We start from the raw sequence: 25,780 nt of genomic DNA, 5'->3' as shown, positions 1-25,780 counted from the left end.
AACCGAAAAATTTAGACTAGAAATATAAATTTATTACTGTGTTTGTGAACTAAGTAACTTTAGCTGTAGAATTTAATTGCCTCGGGGTTAATTATAATTTAATTTAAGTATTTTGTAAAATTCAGAAGAGAACTTTAACTTTCAATCACTTCGTCGAGAAATATGTATTTTGTACTATAACTGCTTATCGTAAGGTACACATTACATAATTATTTTATTGATTTTTACATCTAACCCCGAAAAATTTATAAGTGAAATTTAAATGTCTTTATGGATTTTGTAAATAAAGAACTAAATTGTAATATTTTTGTTGTACCTGAATAAATTAGAATTTAATATTTTTATTTAGTAAAATTAAGAAGATAATTTGAATTTTTATTCACTTAGTTGAGGAACTTGTAAATTGAACTAGAAATTTTTATTTTCAGGGAAAATAAACACACGTATAGTATTACTTTTTCTATCTTCCACCGAAAAATTTAGAATTGAAGTTTTAATTTCTTTATGTCCTTGTGAAATATCTAACTGAAGTGGAATATTTTTATTTTATCTGGGGAAAGTAGAATTGAATTTTTTTCTTTATTAAAATTAAGTAGAGAACTTGAAGCTTTCCTCACTTCGTTGAGGAAAGTTTAAATTGACCTAGAACTTTTTATGTTCCGGGAAAATATTCACAGGTATGGTATTTCTTTTTCTATCTTCCTGCGAAAAATTAGACTTGTACTTTAAATTCCTTTATTTTTTTGTGAAATAAGGAACTGAAGTGGAAGAATTTTGTTTTCTCTGGAAAAATTAGAATTGAATCGTGTTCTTTAGTAAAATTCAGAAGAGAACTTGAACTTTCATTGACTTCTTTGTGGAAACTGTAAATTGATCTAGAACTTTTTCTCTTCCAGGAAAAGATACACAAGTAGTGTATTGCAATTTCTAACTTCCTCAAAAAATATTGGAAACGTACTTTAAATTTCTTTATGTCTTTGAGAAATAGAGAAGTGAGGTGGGAGATTTTTATTTTAACTGAAAACTTTATAAATGTATTGTGTTCATTTGTAAAGTTCAGAAAATAAATTGAACTTTCCTTGACTTCATTGAGGAAACTGTAAATTGAACTAGAACTTTTTATCTACCGGGAAAATATTCACATGTATGGTCTGGCTTTTTATATCTTCCACCAAAAAATTTAGAATTTATCTTTGAATTTCTTTATGTCTTTGTGGAATAGAGAACTGAATTGGAAGATTTTTATTTTATCTGTTGAAAATAGAATTGAATTTTGTTCTTTAGTAAAATTCAGAAGAGAACTTGAACTGTCCTTGACTTCGTTGAGGAAATTTTAAATTGAACTATAACTTTTCATTTTCCGGGAAAATATTCACAAATATGGTATTGCTTTTTCTATCTTCCTCCGAAAAATTTATAATTGTAAGGTAAATTTCTTTATTTCTTTGCGAAATAATGAACTGAAGTGTGAGATTTTTGTTGTCTCTGAAAAATTAGAATTGACTAAAGTTCTTTAGTAAAATTCAGAAGAAAACTTGAGCCTTACGTCACTTCGTTGAGGAAATTTCAAATTGAAGTATAACTTTTTATCTTCCGGGAAAATATTCAAAAATGCTGTATTGCATGTTATATATTCCTAAGAAAAATTTAGATTTGTACGCTACATTTCATTATTTATTTGTTAAATAGGTAACAGAAGTTGTAGATTTTTTATTTATCTGTCAAAATAATACTTTAATATTGTTATTTTTTAATATTCAGAATAGAACTTTAAGTTTCATTCAGTTTATTGAGGAAACTTTCAATTGAACTAGAACTTTTTATCGTCAGGGAAAATATTCACCTGTATGGTAATGCTTTTTCTATCACCCACCGAAAAATATATAATTGAACTTTGAATTTCTTTTTGTCTTGTATGAATAATTAACTGAAGTTTAATATTTTTATTGTATATTGTGAACAAAGAATTGAATTTTGTTCTTTTGTAAAATTCAGAAGAGAACTTGACCTTTCAATGAATTCTTTGCTGACACTGTAGATTTAACTCGAACTTTCTATCTTTCGGGAAATTATTCACAAGTATTGTCTAACTTTTTATATCTTCCTTCGAAAAATTTAGAATTGTAGATTTAATATCTTTATGTCTTTGTGAAATAAATAACTGAAGTGGAATATTTTTCTTTTCTCTGTTTAAATTAGAATTTAATTTTGTTCTGTGTTAAAAGTCAGTAGAGAAATTGAGCATTTCTTCAAATCTTTGAGGAAAATGTAAATTGAACTAGAACTTTTTATTGTCCGTAAAAATAATCAAAGGTATGATATTTCTTTTTATATCTTCCACCGAAAAATTTTGACTTGAACTTTAAATTTCTTTATATCTATGTGAAATATAGAACTGAAGTGGAACATTTTGTTTTCTTTGGAGAAATTAGAATTGGAGCACGTTCTTTGGTAAAATTCAGAAGAAAACTTGAAATTTTTTTATCTTCTGAGAAAAATTTGGAGTATTGTTTTAAATTTTTTCATCTCGTCGAGATAGATCTGAAGTAAAGTGTAAAATTTTTATATTATTTGGAAAATTAGAATTGATTAAAAACTAATTTATTTTTCATTGAGAAAGTGGGTGAACAATATCAGTACTTCAAGTTGTAAATTGTGTTGAGTAGGTCAATTATTAAAGTACCTTTTTATAAAAGTATATAATAAACAAAGAAAAAGTTATAAAATTGTCGAGTTGGTTGTTGGGAGTGTGTGGGGGAGGGGGGTGGGGTCGCCAGGGGTCCGGAAGGAGGGGAGGGTTCCTAGGTGCGCCCGAGGGTACCTGTGTGGACCAAGAGGAGCCGGGGGGTGTCTGGGAACGGTCTGTGTACGTCTGAGATGGTCATAGAGGACCATTTTGTCCTTTGGGAGCCCGGTGGACCTTGGAGGACCGGGGGCTTACCGTTGGGGGTCGGGTGAGACCTTGAGCCCAGAGGGGGCCGTTGGGTGCACTGTGTGGACGGTGGGGGTCGGTTGGACCGGTGAGGAGCGAGGTATGACGTGTGGGGTCCGGGGGACCGTGGTGTTATCTCTCTGGCCCTTTGTATGCAAGCTGGACCGTTGTGGACCTGGTTATGGCGTGTGGGGCTCAAGTATTGGCTTGGGTAGCCTGTGGGACCGTGGTGGCCCGGAGGCTTCCTTCTGGGTTGGGGTTGCGCCCTCGGGTCCCTTTGGGAGCCCTGGGAGCCCGGGGTGAGCCTTGGGGGACCGGGGGTGGGCTTTTGGGGTTCGGGTAAACCTTTGGGGACGGGGGCGGGCCTTTGGGGCTCGGGTTTGGCCTTTTTAGGGTCTGGGGCCCTTTGGGTGCCTGGAGACCTTTGGGGACTGGGTGAGGGTCTTTGGGTGTCCGGGGGGGGGGGGGTCCTGGGGCAGCCAAGAGACCCATGGAGGCCCGGGGGGGACCGTCGGGTTGGGGGTAGGGGGAGCGGACCCTTTGGGGTTGGGGTAGAGGCCCTCACAACACTGTTCAATTGAAACTTGTGTATTATAAGGACCACACTCAAATTCTCCTTAAAAATCTCTTCAAAAATCACCTTTAAAAATGTCTCTAGCTGTTTCGCCGAAATAGTTCCATAAAATAGCTAAAGCAGTTTCGCCAAAATTATCCTTAAACAGAATTTTGGCATGTTCCTTTTGTTTGGCATCTCTGCGCCAATGCATTTCAAATTATTTGGAAACCTTTTCGTGCGCTAAGATCAAAACGTTTGCTCAGAAACGATTCTCTTGTTAGAAACAACAAATTAATTTCCCTTTCGTGAATCAATTCTCTTTAGAACAACAAATTAATTCCCCTTTCGTGTCAATCAATAAATCATGACATCATGTGTGATCTAACTGTTTCTCCTAGACAATTCTCTTTGGAAATGCAAAGGACATTAATTAACTTGACGTCATCTGTCAGACATTAACTAACTGTTTCCCGGGAACTCGTAACATTTGGCTCGGAAACAACAATAACAAATACTATTTCTGGATCATAACATCTGCCTCGAACAGGAAGGAAATGTCATTAACTTTGCTTCGAACGACAACAACATTGACCCCATTAACCATGTGTTCTCCCTAATGACTCTGTTCAAAACAACAACAACATTGACCTTGGCATTTGGCTCGGAAACAATAACAACATTGACATTCGCTGAGAGCGTGCCAAAAGCACACCTGGAAAAAGAGGTCGTGGAGAAAGAGGTCATTGACCCTGTCCTCATTAAACTATGTAAAAAAGTTGTAGGTGGCAGCAGGGGTGAGGGATCGGAGTTATAGGGTCATCTCTACTCAAGTCCCACTGACCCCAGAAAATTTTAAAATTCATAAAACGTATATTTATTGGATAATTGTAGGGTACTTTTTCAAATATAGAATAACAATTTTATTATCTTTAAAAAAATGGCAATTACCATTTTATATAATGGCAAGCAAGGGTAGGGAGGGGCTATTTTTTGGGGGAGAGGGGGTGAAGGGTTAAAAATATCTTTACAAAACGCATCAAAAATGTGTTTACATGTGTTTTTGTTATTATTATGAGTCGGAATACAATTCCGGAGGGAGGATGGTGTTCAAAACCCAGTATACCCCCCCCCCCTCTGGTTAATGTCCCACAAGTAGCGCTGGTGTTGCGTCAAATACGATTAATTTCAGTAATAATCTTTAGTATATTTATGACAATTCCTTTTTTAGGGCTGGTTAAAAAAATGTATAGAAAAACCAAAATAACGAGAGAAGTCAGCATGGTATTATTAATAGAGGCAATCCTACATTTATTAAAAAAAAAACAAGTCTTTTCAACTGAAAGTAAGGGGCAACATTAAAACTCGAAACGAACAGAAATTATTCCGTGTATAAAAAAAAATTCCTATGCTATTTAAGCAGCCCTTGTGTTTCAGGAATCGTTCTTAAAAATTTAGACAAACAGTCCAAATTTAGCGTAAAGAGCAAGGTATTGAAGAGGGGGGAATCCCTTCATAGACGGAATAATTTCTGTTCGTTTTTAACTTTAATGTTGCTCCTTTCTTTCAGTTGATAATATTTGTTTTTTATATTTAATTTCGGATCGTTTTTCAAATAATGCCTGTAAATCTGCCTCATCCTGTATAAAAAATTCCCTGCACTCATGGTAAACTCCTCCACGGAAAGTTCCTCCCACGAAGATACCTCCCCCCTCTTAAAAATTCTGCGAGGATAGTTCAATCCTTGCTGAAAATTCCCCCCCCCCTGTAAAATTTCTTGCCGATAATTCAGCCTGGAAAATTATTCTTAGCATACTTTTATAGGCCTATCCCCAGGGGCTGCGGGGGGTCATGCTAAACCTAAGGTATAGTTTTGGAACCTCTCAACTATACTGAGCCAAATGGCTATCTTAAACTTTTGGCCGAACAATTTTAGGGAAAAGATTGCTTGAGAGGGGGGCTAGTAGCCCTCAGATCTTTTTTATCAAATAAAAGGGACACTAGAAATTTTGGTTTGCGTTAAATGAGCCCTCTCCCAGTGATCTGGGACTTTTGGCTTTATACGATCATCCCTCAGAAAAAAATGACACACATCTTTGATTTTTCTTCTGGCAAAAAAAAAAAAAACAAATTAAAAGTTTTTTCATAAAGGAGCTTGAAACTAGTACAGTAGGGTTCTTTGTTACGCTGTTTCTTATAGTTCGATTTTATTAAAAATTATTTTACTTTCAGGAGTGTCTCCCTCCTTAAGAATATCAGGCAAATTTTGGCAGGTTCGCAGCTTTTTATGGGTAGCACTAAGCTTAATGAATCTTATACATTTGGAATCAGCATAATAATCCTATGATATATCGATTGATATCAAAATTCCGTTTTTAGAGTTTCGGTTACTATTGAGCCTCCATTCTTATAGTTCGCTGCCTCCAACTATTTGATATGTTAGCACATGAATCCAAAAACTTAAAGAATATGGCATTATCTGCGCTTATTAGGTCTTACAGTTACAAAAAAGAGAATTTGAAGAACTACTGGAGTTTCAATTATATATTAGAAGTAAAAAAAAAAACATTAAACAACTCTTGGATTAGATACCCCCCCCCCTTTTTTTTACTCCCAATCGAGTTCAATCATCAAACTACAATTAATTTAACCTGCTAATTTATGTTACAAATCTTATTACTAAAAGCACTGAGTCCTATTTTCTTTTTCAATAATTTCTTTTTTATTCAAAAAATTATATTCAATGTATATCTAACTCCTTATTTCCACGACTCCGTTTCTTGTCTATCTGTAGATGTAGAGGATGTTTTTACATCCACTATTAACTCCACTTTCAAAGGTTTTAACAAATGAAAATCTAATTTGGAACTGATAGATTATAGAGAAAAAAAGTCATAAATTTGAAGACAAAAATTCGACCTGAGCAAATGTTTTGCAATTTTCAGATTAAATAAGTTCGCAAATCATCTTGCTGATAGCGCTCTGAACTCTACCTATATAAATCTGATATGAACGTATGGTGGGAAATCGGAAGTTTCAAAGGCGGTATATTTGCATAAATGCTAATCTGGAATATATTAGGAACCGTAGTGAATAACCATTTTGCGTTTTTTTTTTATTAATTACTTCTTGTATGATACATTCGATTGAATCATGAATCTACGTGCTATAAGGTGAAAAATCATTAGTTTTAGAACAAAAATCAGTATAATCACTAGCGACAAAAAAATCACTAGGCAACATAAAAAATCACTAGAACTAGTGATAAATCACTAGGGGTGGCAACCCTGCTTGTAACGCCGGTAACTAACTAACTATTTTCATTCAATGGAGTGCAATTCACCACCCAGTACATCTCTTTTCAGAGTTCAAGGTTATTTATTAAACTTCAGAATATATAATAAGTTGGCAAATGAGTTTAGATAGAATCACCACAGTCAACCAAATCAACTACGATGCATTCTGGAACAAAGCATCCTGGGGTTGGAGGGTAGTTTTTTTTCCTATTAGTGGTACCCAGGATTTTTGGTAAAACATAATCATAAGATAAAATATATGCTTAAAGGTAAAACGGACGACCTTGTGGGAATATGCCTTGGAAACTGGTAAATTTTAGTTCGGCTTTAACTCATAACTCTTTGGTATGACTATTTTGTAGATTGTTGTTGCTCTTCTTCATTCTTTGCATCTCGTTCTCTCGATGCTGCATAATCAGATGCCAAAGAGATTATTCTGTGTGGTAATCGGCTTTTTATGAAATAAAATTGCTGTCAAATTTACTGAATTAGTTTCCACTTTTTTCACGGTTCAGCGTGGCAACACTGTGAAAACTTTGCGCATGGCTAAACTTCATATTTAAATAACAACCAAAGGAAAGATCGTAGAAATCCCAGTTTTCAAGTATGATTAGACCAAAGAGGGAGCCAAGGGGCAAATAATATTTTCATTTTGATGTCCTCGGTACTTCAATTTATCTTAATACATAGCTCGCTGTTTCTTGCCCTTTTGACATTTTGACCCAGTTTGGACCAAAATCGTCTTTGGCAGCCCAAAATGGAGGATAAGGTAATCCATTAGAACACGATCATTTTAGAGTCTTAAAAACAGGCAAGTGAACTCTAAAATTTTTGTTTTGAATGGCCATTTTCTTCTTTATTTCTACAACCACCGGTTCAATACAATCATCCCTGAAGACTGCGACTCAAAGAAAAAATTTGTTGGGGATGAACTCCAGAAATGAAACGTCAGGTCATTTTTTTTTTTAAGGGGAAATGAGCCCATTGGTCATATTTTGCTCTTAGAGGATTGTTTCTCCCTCCCTTTGGCCTTCAAACCTGTTTGGAAACCTGTTTGTTGTATAATCTAAGAAACTTGTTTTTGCGAGGTCTCTTATTGACTAATAACGGGCATTAGAAGTTTAAACGTCCGTTCTATCCATCCCTGTTAGATTTTCTTTGACCACCAGTACGCTATTCCTCCCCCCCAATAAAAGAGGAATCGTGACTAGTTTCTTTTGGGAAATAACAAAATTTCACACTTTTGTATCTATGAATGCATAGATTTATTGTCCATTTTAAACCTAAAACAAGATTGACGAAGTAATAAATAAGAAATAAAAAAAATAAAAACAGACATGTTTAATATGTATAAAGAAAAAAATTCTGAGGAAATACAATCAGTAGAGCACAGCTCCGAAGGTGCTCTCTCACAATAAGAATTTTCAATTTCTCTTGTTTTCTTTTCTGCACTGGTATCCCAGAATTAGCAGCTCCATTTAGAAAATGTTATTTTCTATATATATATATTAAACTTTTTCTATAAACTCTTGATATAAAAGTTTCTGGAGTTTTAGCTAATGTTGACAAGGTTCTTCCTTTGCTTACCGTTCCTTACCATGGATGGTATGGTATTGGCTTCGGCTGAAAAATGCTAACATTTATCTTATTTAAATAAATTTACAGGGATCCAGAGACGATTGCACTGCAAGATAAGTTAGTCAAGAAGGAAAAAATGGAAAAAGACGATAATGATAGAATGATGGAATTCTTGCAACAGCAGGTAAAGATATGATGAGGGTCATTCTTTATTATTAATAACTAAATGCAATTTAGTATAAAGTAGCCTAATTAAATCCTTAGATAATAAATTTTAAATAAACTGAAGAATACAAAAGTGTCCATTAGGATAATGGCATATAATTCTCGTACAATTTTTGTTACGTTAACTCTCCTAACAACAGGATGAATCCCAATGAAAACCCATAGATACTATTGCGGCTGCTGCTACTACTAGCTTGTTGCAGTATTAAGCCGAACAAAGCTAACACAAATGCGTATGCTCCTCCTTCTACCGTGATTTATCCAAAGCTTCTTTCTTTACCCCCTCCCATGAAGTTCCAATTTTCTTTAAATAATTTCTTAGGACCTTTTCTCATTCTATTTGGAAATGACCTACTTTAATCCCTGCATCTTTAATCCCTCAATGGCAATCTTTAATCCCTCATCGGTAATACGTGGCCTGGCCACCATAACCTTTCTTTCATTATATCCCTTGGTTGTCGGGAAACTCGGAGAAAATACAGAATGCGAGAATAATGGATTTGGTATTGAAATTCATTTTAAAATCCAAAAAAGCCGGAACCCATGCTGAGGTATACTCAGGCATGAACAAAGTTCCAAAGATGCCAGTAGCAGAATTTGACAGAATTCCAAAAGCTGCTGGCACTTTAGCATCACAACTTGTGTTTTTACTGCTTTTCCTTGAGCAAAAAGTCTTTTTGTATATAAAAACTGTATTTTCAGCGAAAATCTGCCAACAAATTTGAAAACTTCCAAGTAGCATTGCTACTTTGCTACCCTACCCCACTTTTTCAATGGCGGAGCATTTCATTACCTGTTGTTCATACTGCTGTGTTTTTTTGCGCAAAACAGCTCATGAGTAACGGATGAAGAAAAATCTCAAAAATGTTCATACAGAGATGGTGCATTGCTGCTGTTGCAGGGGGAAAGCCTTTTGCTCTAATTAAACAGTATACGAATAGGATAACTCAAGTTCTAGAAGCCAAGAAATATATTACAAAGCCAAGCCTGTAGTGGCCTAGGTGTGCCTAATTAATAACTTAATTTTTGCCCTCTATGTTCATTTTTCTGAAAATGTCCCCAAGTCCTTGAGGATTAAATGTTTCGTTGAATGGTCATCCTGTCTTTTGTTACATATTATTGGACGACTTCTCACAAATATGATTTCATGTCCATGTGATTCATGTCAAATTCATGATTCGTGAATCAAATATGATTCATGTCCGTATTGGTTGGTGACCGTTTCGAGGTCACAAGTAGTGGCGTAAATTCTCTAAAATTTTTGGGGTCAAATGATTTGTCAATATGTAGGTGACAAATTATTGTTTTCCAACTTGTTTCGATGAAAGCACAAAAAGTGTATATTTCAGTGAAAATGTTCCCGAAAAGATATTTTTTTCAAAATCCAGCGTTCTCAGTTATTTTATCAGTTATTTCTATTGTAGAGTTCAAAAACTTTCAATTCAAAACAACGGACACGTGTCTTAACAGCTCAGCATAAATATTTCGACACAGCCGTTGAACCGTTATGATGCAAAACTTGCAGCAAAAGACAGCCGAAACTTGACGGATCATGCAAAAATGTCTGTTTCGCATGAAAACGCAGCAGTCTGAACCAGGGGGTACATATTTGACGTTTCTTTTTCCCTCATACTGTGAATTACACCCCGCCATGGGGTGTAATTAATGTGGGTTAGCAAAGTAGGATTGCTACTTGGTAGTGATCACATTTGTTGGCAGATTTTGTCTGAAAATGCCATTTTTACATAAAAAAAAACTTTTTGCTTAAAGAAAAGCTGTCGAAACACAAGTTGTGCTGGTAAAGTTTCAGTAGCTTTTGGAATTCATTCAAATTCCGCTACTGGTAGCTTTGGAACTTTGTCCATACCTGGAAATACTTCTGATATGTCTGTGGAATTAAAGAAACCTTGGTAATATAAACCTTAATAGTATGAGTGGTAGACCTGATAGTGCCTTCTGCAGCTGTGCTAGCCTTAGACGGGCTAGTGATGCAGAAAGTTGTTATTGTTATTATTATTATTCATTTATTGCCTATCAAAAAAGATACAATAGATGGAGTAATCACTAAACATAACCAAAGGGAAAAAAAGGACTCAAACGCACATTTAAATTCAAATGCATGAGAAAAAAAAACTCTTTGTTACATACATTACGTCAATACGAACCAACTATTGCCAACAAATTGACGACCATGGGTGATGAAAATATCTTTGAAAACGGGATAAAGATTTATTAATACTAATATTTGGGTTCCAGTTCCTCGCTAGTGCTGGAGAAAAGAATTGACGTATAATGAAATGCTTTATTTTCCTACTGCCAAAGAAATTTTAGTGCTGTATTTTTTTTTTCTCTACGAAAGTTATGTGTTGTCTTGCGTTTTCAGTAAAGTGTTAGTTTTCCAAATTGTAGAAATATAAGGAAATTTCACGAATTGATAATTTTAGTTAGTTTTATAGATGTATGTTGCATATACTACGAAGCAAGGATTTTCGCTTGTTTTAATCTTCCATTTAGCTTTGTTCTATCAGAAAACTTCGTTTTATTTTATTTATTAATTTTATGTCTTTTTTTTAATATAAAAATAAATGTAGGGAAAAGACTTTTGTCAAATTCAGTTGATGACATGAAAATGGTCAACGTCTTTTCTTGTTAAAATAGAGCGCTTGTTTTATATTTGAGTTTTACGTCCTACCCTCCCCCTGAATCTTTCTTATAGAAACAAACATCCCGATGGGTATGTTATCGTCGTTGGCTTAGAGAAGGCACAGATAGAAAATTCAATTATATATGATATATTATCAAAAATGTAATATAAAAAACAACAGAAAGGAAAAAAAAACATTTCGGTCCCCAGTATCAGTCCCTTGTTTAGATACTGACTTTTCAGACGAGTTTGCTTCTATTTGGTGAAGATAGTAATAGAACCAAGTTAAAAAAAAACTTTTTGTATTTAGCTTAAATATCATTCCTGAAAATTTCACAAATGTTGCCCACATACGAAACTGAGGTTATCGTCCAGTAAAACCCACACAAGGCTAAAGTAATATTTACGCTTTACTTAAAATGGTAATTTGAACAATATTTTATATTTGTGATAACATCAACAACTAAGATATAAAAAGTCACAATGTTCTTAGAAGTAGAATCGGCGTCTTTTCTTGATAGTCTTACACGACTGATTTTCGAGGCGGTAAAGTACCGGTAAACCATTCAAATCATGGATTACAGTTGAACAAAAATAATATTATCTAATTATATTTAAATATTTATAATTTTTTACCCTAGAGCATATCTAAGTTTTTTAAAATAAAGGAACTATTTCATTTTGCTGTTTGATTTATTGTTTTACTGTTGCAAATTGATTATTTGTTGATTACTGTTACAAAGCAACAAGTAACCGTATCCTTGCAGCTGCTATATTCTGATTAATTAAAAAAATAAGTTGTTTCAATTGAAAGTAAGGAGCAATATTAAAACTTAAAACGAACAGAAATTATTCCGTATATGAAAGGGGCTTTACCCTCCTCAACGCCCCCCTCTTTACGCTAAAGTTTAATTTTTTCTCACAACTCTACTTTTTAAAACAATAAAAAAACTTTAGCATAAAGAGTGGGGCGTTGAGGAGGGTATGGCCCCTTTCAATTACGGAATAATTTCTGTTCGTTCCAGGTTTTAATGTCGCTCCTTACTTTCACTTAAAAAAAACTTGTTTCTTTTCATTTAATTTCTGAACGTTTTTGAATTAATGCAGGTTTTGAATTTTGCAGATAGAATCTTGAAACCTGTACAGTAGGGTTATCTGATACGCTATATCTAATGATGGGATTTTCAATAAGATTCTGTGACTTTTAGGGGGTGTTTCCCTTTTTTTTGAAAATAAGGCAAATTTTCTCAGGCTCGTAGCTTTTGATGGGTAAGACTAAACTTGATGAAACTTATATATTTAAAATCATCTTAAAATCACGATTCTTTTGATGTATCAATTGGTATCAAAATTCAGTTTTTTAGAGTTTCGGTTACTATTGAGCCGGGTGTAAAAATTATTGTATAAAATCAGAATCATCTGAGCCATATCTGCTTTTTGGCTTTTATCTCCGAGTTTGGGGAGGGAGGTGTTGATTAATTAGATTTCCAAATTTCAGTTACAAAGATCTGCCGATTGCTCTGTACTACGCTATAGCAACTGATGTGACTCTGAAATGAAAAGAAGTTGTAAAAAACTCAAGTGAGAAACATATTCAAAATTGAAGTTTCAATAAAAAAATATAGCAGATTAAAAAAAAAAGTTGGTACTATCTAGGAGCAGAACTAGCATCTATAGTACTGGTATTCTACGTTTTAAACTTCAGCGGTAGAAGATTACATATAATATTTTTGTATATTATATTTAAATAATGGTTTCATGCACAAGAAAGCTGTATTTTCAATACATGGACGGGTAGGGGAACTGCTCAAAATAAGGTTTTGTAAACCTCTGGCTCAGAAGTTTTAGAATTGATGATTCTGATGATGTACGTTTCATTTCGATCCACCGCCATGTATGAGAGCTCCAAGCTTTTTTTTTTAAGTTCCTGAAAAATGTTTCCGTAATTAATTTTCCTTGTGAAATAAAACATAAAAAACTGTCGTTGCTCTTGAATCAGATTTAAATATATGTGGTTTTCACTAGGCAGTATTTTTTTAAATCTCATACGTTAATTTTCACTTTCTAAGGGGTTTGGAAGGAGGAATATCCAAGAAGGGGATTATAAACATCTGACTAAGGGTTTTTGACCACGAAGATTTGACTCCAAGCCTTTTCAGTCCAAGAATGATACAGAATGTTCCATTGTCAAACTGTAAATTAATTCAAAATTTTAATCTGATTTTTTTTCTATAGGTTGAGAAAGGAAAATCTGCTTCTAGAGCCATAATTGAGCCACAATTCACGGAACTTCAGAGAGGAGAGTCTGATGAACAAATAAAAATTAACCTTTCCAAATCACTACCATCCACATCAAAACCAGGCTCATTCCCTTCTGCTAATCCTTTCAAAATTCCAGCAGGCAAAGGAGATAAACTGAGAGATAAAGGTGAGAAAAGAAAAGTTTCAGCTTTAGAAGAATTGATGCAAGAGCAAGAGAAAGAAAGAGCCAAAAGCAAAAGAAAGGACTATTGGATATGCGATGTAATTATAAACTTTTTTTTTTCCTTTCAAGCGAAAATAACGAAGTGACAATGCTGTGTATTCCGGTCATTATATATGATTGAAACTCAGTGTAAACAGAGGATTGCGAATTCCGAATACAAAGAATCTTATCGCAAACAGACATTCTAAACCGGTTCTAAAAGGAATTTCAAAAGGGACAACTATAGGGAGAAAAGCTACTTAAATGTCTAAATATCACGCCTTAAAATTTTGCACCCTATCACCAGAAATTTGTCACCAAAAAAGACGTTTTTTATTAATTTAAAACACAATTTTTCAAGCTGAAAAACGAACTAAAGAGAGATGGGCCGAACATTTTGAGAATTTGCTTAACCGAGATAGAGTTTCAGGAAAAGATATAAAGGAAAACGAAAAAGTTTGTGATACCTTGGATGTGAAGGAAGATTTGTTTTATGAGGAGGAATTAGTAACAGTACTAAAAGGATTAAAAAAAATAAGACTCCAGGTGCTGATAAGGTTGTAAATGAGTTTCTTAAATATGGTGGCTCTGAGGTTAGAAATAAGCTACTAAAGATTATGAATATGATTTTTGAAAAAGGGAAGTACCTAACGATTTTAGGAAAACCTTAATTAAACCACTTTATAAGAAAGTTGATATAAGTGAGTGTGGTAATTATCGAGGGATTAGTCTGGTCTCTCTAGGTAGTAAATTACTTAGTAATATGATACTTTTTAGACTGAGAGATGCCGTTGACTAAGTTTTATGTAGTTTTATGTAAGTTTTAGGTAGAGGATGTGTCGACCAAATTTTCACTCTTAGGCTAATAATTGAGAAGTGCCTGAGTTTTCAAACACCCTTGGTCCTCAGTTTTATAGATTATGAGCAAGCATTCGATTCTGTTGATAGAAGAGCTTTAGCAAAGGTTTTATCTATGTATGGTATACCAGACAAATACCTTTAAGTGATTAGTGCTATGTATGCTGAGGTTAAGGTAGGAAATGAGGTTAGCAGCTGGTTTTGTATTAAATCAGGATTTAAGCAGGGTTGTGTTCTATCCCCCCTTTATATTTATTATTTTGATGGACTTTGTTTTAAGGAGCACAGGAAAAGCAATGTGAGACCATTGAATCAATTCCGGAGGAAAAAGTCTCATGTACCTGTATTTTGCTGATTATTTTATCATCCTAGATGAAATTGTGAGCAAAATGAATGAAGTTTTAGAGGTTTTGCGAGTTCATGTTGCTAGCGTTGGTTTGAAAATTAATGTCAAGAAGACTAAGTCACTAAGGCTAGGAATAAGTGAAGATGAAAAGGTGACGTTGGGTAATGAAAAGATTGATTAGGTGGACAGCTTCACTTACCTTGGTAGTGTTATCAGTAAAGATGATGGGAGCAGTGAAGATGTTAAAAGTAGAATAGCCAAGGCTTATGGTGTTTTTTCACAGTTAAAAAAAGTTTGGGAAAATAGGAAGATAAATCTGCAAACCAAGATTAGAATATTAGAAGCTACAGTGATGACAGTGGTCAGATATGGCTCTGAAGCATGGACGCTCCGAAAAGCGGATGAAGATTTGTTAGATGTTTTCCAAAGAAATTGCATAAGGATTGTTCTGGGTACCCGGCTTACTGACCGTATCATAGGCAGTGCGCTAGCGCTGCCTAAGTAAAGAACGATGTGGGCACACTGTGTTTTTTTGGTTTTTCTCCATACCTGGGCACTTTGTATCGAAGAAGTTGTCGTAGAAAGTTCGAAAAGGGCTCATTCGATTGGAAATTGGAGTGGCTAGTGCCCTTTTTAATAGTCGAAAGTGATTGGAGGGCAACTCGCCCCCCCCCCCCCCCCATTATTCCCCCAAACACATCCAATCAAAATTTTGAGATAGTCACTTTGTTCAGCATAGTTGATTTCCAGATAGAAAATATGTTTTTGAGGAGGACACTCCCCTGCAACCCTCCGGGCAAGGGTTTTAAGTTATGCCCTGGGGGCATAGAAGGTTTTGATTGAAATCTTTGTCGTAGAAACTTGAAAAAGAGCTCATTCTATTGGAAATTCAAAGGGCTAGTGCCCTTTTTAAGAGTCGAAAGTGATCGACTAGAGTAAAGAATTTAGTAAAGAAAGAAAGTAAAGACTTTCATTAAATAAAAAATGAGCAAAAATAAAATCAAATAATCTACCAAGCATGAAACTACCACAAATCAGCATCGATAAATAAATGAAACCCGAAACGAACAGAAATTACAATAAATAACCAATGCAAGTTCAAAACAAGCAGAAAGTTATATGATTGAGGATCATAACCGCTATGCCTTCCCACGGGCAGAACATAATTAGCACTTTACTGAAAAAAATACAAATGAATGTGGACTGTCATTTTAATATACATATGCTGATATTTAGTAACCAAAATGTTAATATTATTTGATTTATTAAAGTTATAAAAGTAAAAACATTTATATTTTTCTCAGTAAAGTGCAAATTATGTTCTGGCCTTGGGAAGGCATAGGGGTTTTGAGCCCAACTAATGTTAATTTATGCTCGTTTTGAATTTGACTCGGTTATTTATTGTACTTTCTGTTCGTTTTGGGTTTCATTTATTTATCGATGCTGATTTGTGGTAGTTTCACTCTTGGTAGATTATTTGATTTTATTTTTGCTCATTTTGTGTTTAATGGAGTTCTTTACTTCTCTTTGAAAAACTTATTTTGTGGAAAAAGTTTTTAAAATTAATTTCAAACAATAGGCTATATGAAAAATGTGGTTCAATACCGCTCTCTAGGGCTATAATGAAAGAAAGGTTGAGGTAGCTAGGGCACATTGTGCGGATGTATGTTGACAGATTGCCGAAGATTGTTCTTTTCGGCCAACCGTCTAGGGCTAAACGGAAAGCAGGTCGTCCCCGTCTGGGGTGGGAGGACGTCATAAAGAAAGATTTAAAGGTAATGGGAACTTCGTGGGCGGGTGTAAAAAGGGAGACTTTGAATAGATTGGGATGGAGGAGGGGCGTGCGTAGCTGTGTTGGCCTCAGTGGCTTGGTGCTGCGGTGAGTTGTTAGTAGTAGTATTTATCTCAGCTCATTTGAATGTTTGATTCGAGATTGTAGGCTACTCCCCTGCCTATTGATTTTGAAGATTTTTGAGGTGGGCGATTGAATTTGTTGTTTTTCGATTTTTGTTTTTCGTGTGTATTTCTTTTATTTTTGTTTCTCTCTTGTTCCTTCCTGGCCATCGACTTTGAAGTGTTTTATTGTAAGTTTATTGTTGAATTAGCTTTGAACTTTGAATGTTCTCCCATTTGACAATACTTTTTTAATTCGACGAGGTGAAACTGGCTGCATAAGCAAAATCTAACTCCTGTTAGAACCTAGCTTAACGTGTGCTAATCTTCAATTCGATCAGGTGAAACTGGCTGCATAAGCGAAATCTAACTCCTGTTAGAACCTAGCTTAACGTGTGCTAGTCTTCAATCCGACGTCCTACTTCTTCAATTTGATGAGGTGAAATCTGGCTGCATAAGCGAAATCTAACTCCTGTTAGAACCTAGCTTAATGCAGGTTGATCCTCGCACTTTATTGGAGAATGACCATAAACGCTGAGCAAAGAATTGCTTATTACTGCTATGCAGGAATATGGATTACTTCCTCTTAGTAAAATTGTTTTGAACGTTGATAGACATAAATTTTAATTGGAGTCAAGAGGCCATAAACAGATTGAATTAAGAAAATGATTAAACATATATGGATTACCATGAAAAAATATCTTTCGGGGAAAATCTGTAATAGCAATGTTCGGGTAAGATGAAATCCGATTACACGAGTTAAATTTGGCTGCTTCTTTCAAGACATAACTTAACGTTTGCTACCTAAAATACAAGATTATAAGTAGGCTTTTGTTTACATGGACGCTTTTTATATACAACACACTTTTATTTAGTAATACATATTTTTTGTCCCGCAAATGAATTTCTCAAGTGTAGTTTGAAATATATGTAAAGCCCATATTTGCCCGCCTGACAATTTTTGTTTTTTAATCGGGTGATTTGAAATCAGGATCCTTGACTCCTTTAAGAACCTAGATTAATGCAGGCAAGGCTTTTACGAGACCCATGCAAACAAATTATTTTCCTTGTAGCCAGAGACTGTAAGTTTCCTGTGTATGTTTTCGGCAATGACGATTCCAGGGGTATACTTTGTGTCTCGATCCGATACTAGTTTTTAGGGGTTTCAGGCAATTTTTCGAAATTCCCATAAATTTGTTTTCACAACTGCACTTTACTATTAAGACTAATTTACACAAATATTTGCCGTTCCTGAATAAGCTAAAAATAGCAATTTTTCTCAGTAGCCAGATTTTTTTAACATATTTTTAAATTTTCAGCTGCTATGGAGCGTGGTACGTTCTTTGCTAGGTTGTAGCTACTGCTGCAACCGGGATTAGGAAATTGTTATAAATGCCGAGCTAAGAATTTTTGATTACTGAAATACAGAAAAATCGATTACTTCCACCCAAGGAAGTAATTTTCTAGGTAAATATACATAAATGTTTAATACAGGCAATACGCCATAAACAAATTTTAGCTAACTTTTCCTATAAGCCTAGCATATATTAAATACATAACCTAACTTAACCTAGGTACCCCTAATTTTTCATAATTCCCTAATTTTTTGAAATTTCCTTAAATTTGTTTTGAAATAACAGTTTACTATTACATTATTCTGTACGTAAATATACATAATTTTTTAATAAAGGCAATACGCCATAAAGAAGAAGAAGAAGTAAATAAGTGAGCCAACTTAGGTAAAGTGAGACAACTTTACAGCAGCAACATTTTAAGAAATTTTAAAATAAATTTCTTGTGAATTATTATCTCAATTAATCAGTAGTTGTACTAACCAAATCATGCTCAAACTCTCCTCAGGGACATACTGTGGTGTTTCCTTTGATACTGAAATTTACCCCATAGTAGAGTACAGACAGTTTGTTATTATTGTAATATCCTTTCTTGCTCTAGTTTTGTTTTAGTTTAAAGCCTATTCCAATAGGCAATGATTAGAAATCCTCCAAAAAAAAAAGACTCCCTAGACTCCATCCCAAATACCAGTGAAAGTGATACCCATCCTGGCTGGTCAAAATCACTATCTGAAAGCTGACATGATAACTCCAGTTCTAATAGTCGGCCGGTAATCGGTGAAGAGGCTAGTGTCAATATAAATGATGAAAATGGATTTTAAAGGTTTCTTTCTAGTAGCTCTAAAAAAAGGGAAAAAATCTTCCTAATCAAAAACATTTCACGTCTCCCCGCCGAAGATCTTCCGTCACAAAACTTAGGAATTTGCCATGAATAGTCTGCTATTACCCCCTTTGAAGTAAAAAAAATTACTGTAATAAGAGTTGCAATTTTCAAATTAATAGAATCAATGTTTTCTCTTAATATTCACCGTGATGGATCTCTGCTAATAGCTGTCCCAGATCAGAAATCAGCAGACACAATAATTAATCTAAAATCCCTTCTGAATACCCCCAATTAATGCATCTAAATGGAACCCAAAACAATCCCCAACAAAAATAGTAGTTTATAATGTTCCCCCAGAAATACCCATTCAGGATTTAAAAGAAGGGCTCTCAGATAGGCCTGGAAACAAAATCCCAGTCGAAGATATTACCCAACTTGGTAAACCTAACTACAATGGCCTAAAAACAAGTAGATCTTTCTTATTTACACTGAAGGAAAAATTAACATCCCAGAAAAGTTATTCCTATTTGGGTAAATGAAACAAGGAAAACATACCAAAGCCAATTCGGCGTCAGAAGTATCTCAAGTTGGGACACGCAAACAAACACAATGAGAGTCTCCTAATGTGTAGTAACTATTAAGCATTCCATCCTAAAGATTTGGAAACTTGCAATAACACTTAGCTTACATGCATGAATTGCAAAAGACCACATAAATCTACCAATAAATTACTATGCCCCGCACATAAGAAAAGAGCACTAACACTCCAAATAGCAACAGAAAAGACCATTCCATACCCCTTTGCAGCAATGGAATTATATGCTGCCCAACAATACTAAATAAAGCCCGTAAAGAAACCAACCAAACCCCCCCAGTCACTTACCCCCCAGGCAGCCCGTACCCCGTATAAAACAACATTCGCGAAGCCCCCTAGCTCACGGCCCTATCCGAAGGACTCACCAAGTCAACAAGCCTCCTTTTCCGGTGAGGTGAGGTCAGCCTGGCCCCCCTCCCAAGAAGAAACAAACCAGAAACACTACTAGGAATTAATCCCTTAACTGACAAACAGGATGCACAACCAAACATGCAATTCCCAAATATATACTTATTCATTCTAAACTGTAATGCAGTTCAGGCCATGAACATACATCAACTACAGAAAACAAAAATCACTGCAGAATTGGCAAAAATCTACATCCCTGATGATATACTCATTCAAGCAAAAAAAATCTTGCTTTACTTTCAACAAAGTTGAACATTGATACACAGTCATATGAAAAATAAATCAACAACACAACACATATCAACACTCCAGTGGAACGTAACATCACTAATAAACTAAATGAGCTACTCTTTTTAAAGAATAATAAAGCCATTAATATTGCTTGCATCCAGGAAACTCAATTAACCCACAATCTACAATCTAAGTCTCTGGGATATACTATCCGGAGAAAGGATAGATCATCAGAGAGAAAAGGAGGTGGAGTAGCTTTATTAGTTAAAAATAATATAAAATTCTGTGGCATCAATTTTCCAGATTTTGCAAATGGTGTTGATGCAATTGGTATCAGTGTTTGGCTGAATAATACAAAAACCTACATAATGAGCTTTTATAGTCCTAATGGCGAAACTAAAGATACGTTAGATTTTTTGAAATATATAAATAATTCTAATATGTTGAATAATATCATTATTCATGGAGATCTCATTGCCCGCAACATTTTGTGCGGGAATAAACCGGCAAATAGAGATGGTAAATCGATTCAGCACACGACTTCCAATAATATTGAATTACCTGTTGCTACCCCTTCAAATCTGAATACATATTTCTACACCAAAAGTGGCCGATTCTCCATAATCGATCAACAAGTTGTGTCACTAAACATTTTGAATATAATTTATATAAATGAAATTGGTAGTCTATGTACCGACAACTTTGCTATAGTTGACTCCTTAAATGAACCTGTTGAAACTTATCACATATTTCTAAATATATCAACACTAAAGTAAATTGGTTTATATTCCAAAATTAACTAAATGATGAAATTACAAGCTTCAACCAAAATTCATGCATTTCAAACACAACAGTTGACGCACATGCTAAAGTCTTGGTATCATTACTAATAAATCCAGCTAATCATGCTATTCCCAGGACAACACCAAGAAAACATTTCCTAAACACATTCCTAAAGCATGGTGGCCAATTGAGTTCCAAAATAAATGTAAAATAAAAAAGGCAGCTTGGAGAACATTCATAAAAATACCATCAACTACTACAAATTTAAAACAATTAAATGTAGAATCCAATCTAAAAAGGACTATAATAGATGCTAAATATAAATACTGGAATAAATTTGCAAATAATCTATCCAGAGAAACACATGAGCCAATTATACATAAAGTAATAAGCCACATCTGTCGGAAAAAGACTTCCCCCAACCCACTCCTCTATGACCTTATACATAATAATACTCATTATGACAATGATAAGGGAATACCTAAGCCGTTTGCCACCCTTTTTGTTAATAAGCTAACAACAAATAATCGAAGTAAAATGTCCCCAATTCCTATGAACCAAAGTTACCAACAATGCTAAGGATCCGAGGATATAATTATTCCATTTTCAATCCAGGAAATGAATAATGCAATATATCATATTAGTACCAAAACTAGCGGCAGCTATGACAATATACGCCCTACATAGATAAAGAATCTCACCCCTTCATACAAACAGGTGCTAAATTGTTATAGTCACGGTTGAGCATCTTCTATATTCCCCAATATATGGAAATGCTCTTCCCTACTAACAATCCTAAAGAAAAATAAACCCAAAGATAACCCTGAGTCCTATAGGCCCTTAATGATTACTCCTGTGATGGAGAAAATGATCTATTACAGACTCCTCTGGTTTGTTGAAAAAAATAATATGATCCCTCACACTCAAACTGGATTCAGGAAACACCACTCTTCAACAGAGGCTTTCATTTTGCTAACAGATGCAATAAATGAATCATTCTCAAAAAATAGTGTCCTAGGTGCAGCTTTCCTAGATTTTGAAGGGGCATATGACAATGTGAACCACCAAATCCTTTTAAACAAACTTGGAAACCGTAGACTACCCCCCCAGGGTAGTATCTTTTATAAAATCCTTCATAGAAGTGCGAAGTTTCATTGTTTGTGTTGGTTCAGCCTCTTCACCCCAAAAGACAATAACCAAAAGCCTACCTCAGGGAGCAGTCCTCAGTCGCCTCCTCTTTGCCCTATATCTCTGGGACATGAACCTCTCCCACACGAATCTACAATATACTGACGATCTGGTGCTATGGTCATCTGGCAACACCTTTGAGATAGCACAGTCAAATCTGCAAAAGTCACTTTTCCAATTTGAAAAATTCTCAACATTCAGATTTACCCATTGCACCTACCAAGTCAAAAATAATCCAATTTCACCGAAAGCGAAACCATGTTAATGCAAAACTAACTAAATGAAACAACTATTCCAGAAGATAATCATATTAATTACCTAGGTCTCATGCTTGGCCAAAAACTTAATTTCCACCTCCACATTTCAAACACAATAAAAAAAATGCTATAGAAAAACAAATATACTAAAAAGACACCTTTCCACGCCCTGGGGCTGTAAGGAGAAAACCTTAATCCAGTTTTATAAATCACATATAAGACCTCATATTGACTATGGGCTCATCGTCTATGGTGCATGTGCAAAGACCCAGATGCGAAAAATTGAAGCAACACAAAATGATATAATATGTCTTAGGAAAATTTTTTGGTCTTAGGAAACCCACAAGCACCAAGTTTCTGCTTATGGAGAGTGGATTAACAACAATAAGGGAGACACGTAGCTTTCTCTTGACAAAACATCTTACAAAAATTGAATCAAATAGCTCACACATCCTACATAATTGGTTCAGAAATCAAGCCATGTATAGAGCAACTGCACATGAGCATGGCAGTATTCAGAAGATGTTCCCCGTACCGGCAAAATCAATAGCATATACTTTCCCACAATACCATCCACGGAACTGGTCAATTCCGTTATTAAACACTAATTTCTCAAAGTGGAATATAGATTAATCCCTTCTGCTTTTATCCAGAAAAATATTGCTGAACTTAATACAATTACATATAAAAATAACTTCCAAATATTTGTTGATGGGTCAAAAATGAATGACCAAGTGGCAAGTGGTGCAATGAGCAAGTGGTGCTTTCCTCCCTCACCTAAAAATTGCAATGGGTGAAAGATTATATAATAATTTATCTATAATGTCTGCTGAGTTAAATGCCATAATCGTGGCATTAGAATACCTTAAGGATAACCAACCTCTGATTGCAAATTCAAATAATATTATTATATATCCCGACCCTTTATCAAGCCTTGAGTTGCTGGCCTCAGTTCCTCAGTATAAGTTGGACATTGACACTTATCATTGTCTCAGTATTATAGATAATCTTGCTTCAAGTGGCATAAGAACTTATTTTCAGTATATTTCTAGCCCCTCTGGCATAAGTGGTAATTATCAGGTTGATGAAATAGCAAAAAATGCTATAAATATTGACAAGCCAAGTTGGAGACCAATCCTCATTATAAATATTTACCGATAGAGGCTATTAGATATTTATTTTAAAAAGGATAATGCTATCCCATCCCCCTTTCCCAATAAATATTTTTCTAAAATTTATCATAGAATTCGTTATGGAACAAATGGACTAAATTTTCTTGAATTCTCGTATAAGTTTTCTAATTCAAGGGGTTCAACTCCCCTGTCCCCTCTTTGTAGGCATTGTAATATGAATAATGATACAATTGACCATTGCCTATTTGAATGTAATATGCTGACGTCTGCACAACATACCTTGCTTTGTAAACTATTAAAATGCTTCAAACACCACAAAATCTCACTATCAGCCAAGAGCCTAGCCAACTATACCTGCACACAGAGCATAGAAATTGACATCTATCATCTCATAATTGAACTCCTCGAGTTGAAAGTTCTACTGAAAGATATCTGAAAATATCTAATAAATTTTTAGGCAATCAAGCCAGTAGCTCTGTAGCCCACAGAGTGAAGCAAAAGGAAAAGGGCTAAATAGTATTACTGAAAAGCCCGCCTGCTGTTAAATAGAAGAAGAAGAAGAGTAAAAACTGTTTTAGGAAAAATTGTCATTTTGCAATTGTCATAACATTGTTCAAAGTTTCTGTTCAAAGTTTAAGTTGATTTTTGAATGCTTTCATTTCTTGTTGGAAAATTACGTATGAATCTTCTAATCTAAAGGAATTTTTTTTATTCCTATTTTGTTGTATTGAAATATTCCTTTTTCGTCTATTGCTATATTGTTGTTTTCTTTTTTTCACCCTCTATTACTAAGTTTTTTTGTGTCGAATTTCGATTTTGGAGAAATTCTTTACATTTTTTCAGCGTATTTATAAAACCAAATTAGTGTAATTGGTAAAATTAGCGATGTAACTAGTGTCTGTTCTCACTTTCTGAAAAATTGGAATTACGAAGATTAAAAAAAAAAAATCGATTATACGCCGAACGCTAAATTTCGTTTGGTGATTTATTTGTTTCGATACTAGCGCCAGTTTTCACTCTTATAAGCTATCCATACCCTTTAGGAATAATCAGCAGTGTAATGTACTTGGATCTCTCTGATATATATGATTTGACTGATCCTCTCTTCCCATTATCTTTAAGTCCAATTCACATGCATGCAAAGGTAGACATCCATTTCTAGACATCATCATTATCAACCAGTAATGTTTTGCCTCTTCTCGGTCGAAAATGATGTGTGCTAGAAATTGATGCCAAGCTAAGCAGACGTGTGAGTGGGGCTTTAGCAAACGATTTTTGGCAATTATATCAGAAGCTTAAAATGTCAGATATAACGTTTAAGTATGACGGTGATGATGTATTGATGAACGTACAGTGTTGTGGTGCTCATGCTTTTCTTCGTCTGGTAGCTAATTTTTAATCTTTGAAGACGGCCAAATTAAAGCGTTTAAACAGTTCGGACATGAATTTTCCTCGGCCTTTGATGGCTGAAACAGAGGTTCAGTAATGTCAAGGGTACTACCGGATAACAACGGCTCTTCTGTAGAAAACACCGTAATAAAAACATAGCAGCACCATTCTATTTCCTAACTGAAACTTTCCGAATAGAACATTTTCTACATTGACAAAAGCATGCCTCCTCCCCCTAATGGTCCAAGTACAGCCATACGCTTTACACGTAACTAGAAAAAATAATTCTTACTTTATTAGATGCAGTAATTTTTTATATATTAGGTTTTCATCTTTCTTTCCACTTTAATCTCTATTTTTAAGTAATTTTTAAATAACATGAAATTCGCTGGAATCCAATTATATTTTTGTTTACAAAGTTTGAAAGCCAGCGCAATATGCGATATAATCGCTGTCTATATTTCCAAACGTTTCTAAACCCATGTTTCCTTCCCACTTTGGCCGAAACAAGAACACTTTAGTTATAGATAGTAACACAATCGCCCCCAACTTGAGGGAATCACCATAATAGATCGCTTACTCCTTTACTAGTTTTACAGTTGCATTCCAGTCCTCTCTGTAAGAAGATGAATTGTGTATTCCTCTTGATTCCTTATAAATTAGCATTGTTGCGCTTATGATAAGCTGTATTTATGATAGAAACACTGTATGATTGAAAGATTGCGATAGGTGTGGCTATGGATTTTTCCTAAGGTTGAGGGGGGCAGGTTTACCGTCTTATGTCTGATCGTAGCTTTGCATTTGCTTTTTCACATTTTTCTGTTGGTAAGGT

At 34.8% G+C, this 25,780-nt stretch overlaps 1 protein-coding gene across 1 annotated transcript in view; it reads left to right on the top strand.

Annotated features, from left to right (window-relative positions):
- Nucleotides 1-25,780, top strand: part of kin17 (kin17 DNA and RNA binding protein) — a 91,434-nt gene that overhangs the window by 57,251 nt on the left and 8,403 nt on the right. The window contains exons 3-4 of the mRNA XM_089102805.1: nt 8,447-8,543; nt 13,464-13,751. Of these exons, the coding sequence (XP_088958931.1) occupies nt 8,447-8,543; nt 13,464-13,751 (385 nt within the window). The remainder of the gene's footprint in view (nt 1-8,446; nt 8,544-13,463; nt 13,752-25,780) is intronic.

Source organism: Artemia sp. Qi Xiang Cuo, chromosome 16, assembly GCF_049724085.1.
Source record: "Artemia sp. Qi Xiang Cuo chromosome 16, ASM4972408v1, whole genome shotgun sequence".
NCBI classification, from domain to species: Eukaryota; Metazoa; Arthropoda; class Branchiopoda; order Anostraca; family Artemiidae; genus Artemia; species Artemia sp. Qi Xiang Cuo.
The sequence above is the reverse complement of the archived record's forward strand: the minus strand, read 5'-3'. Positions and strand labels throughout refer to the sequence as shown.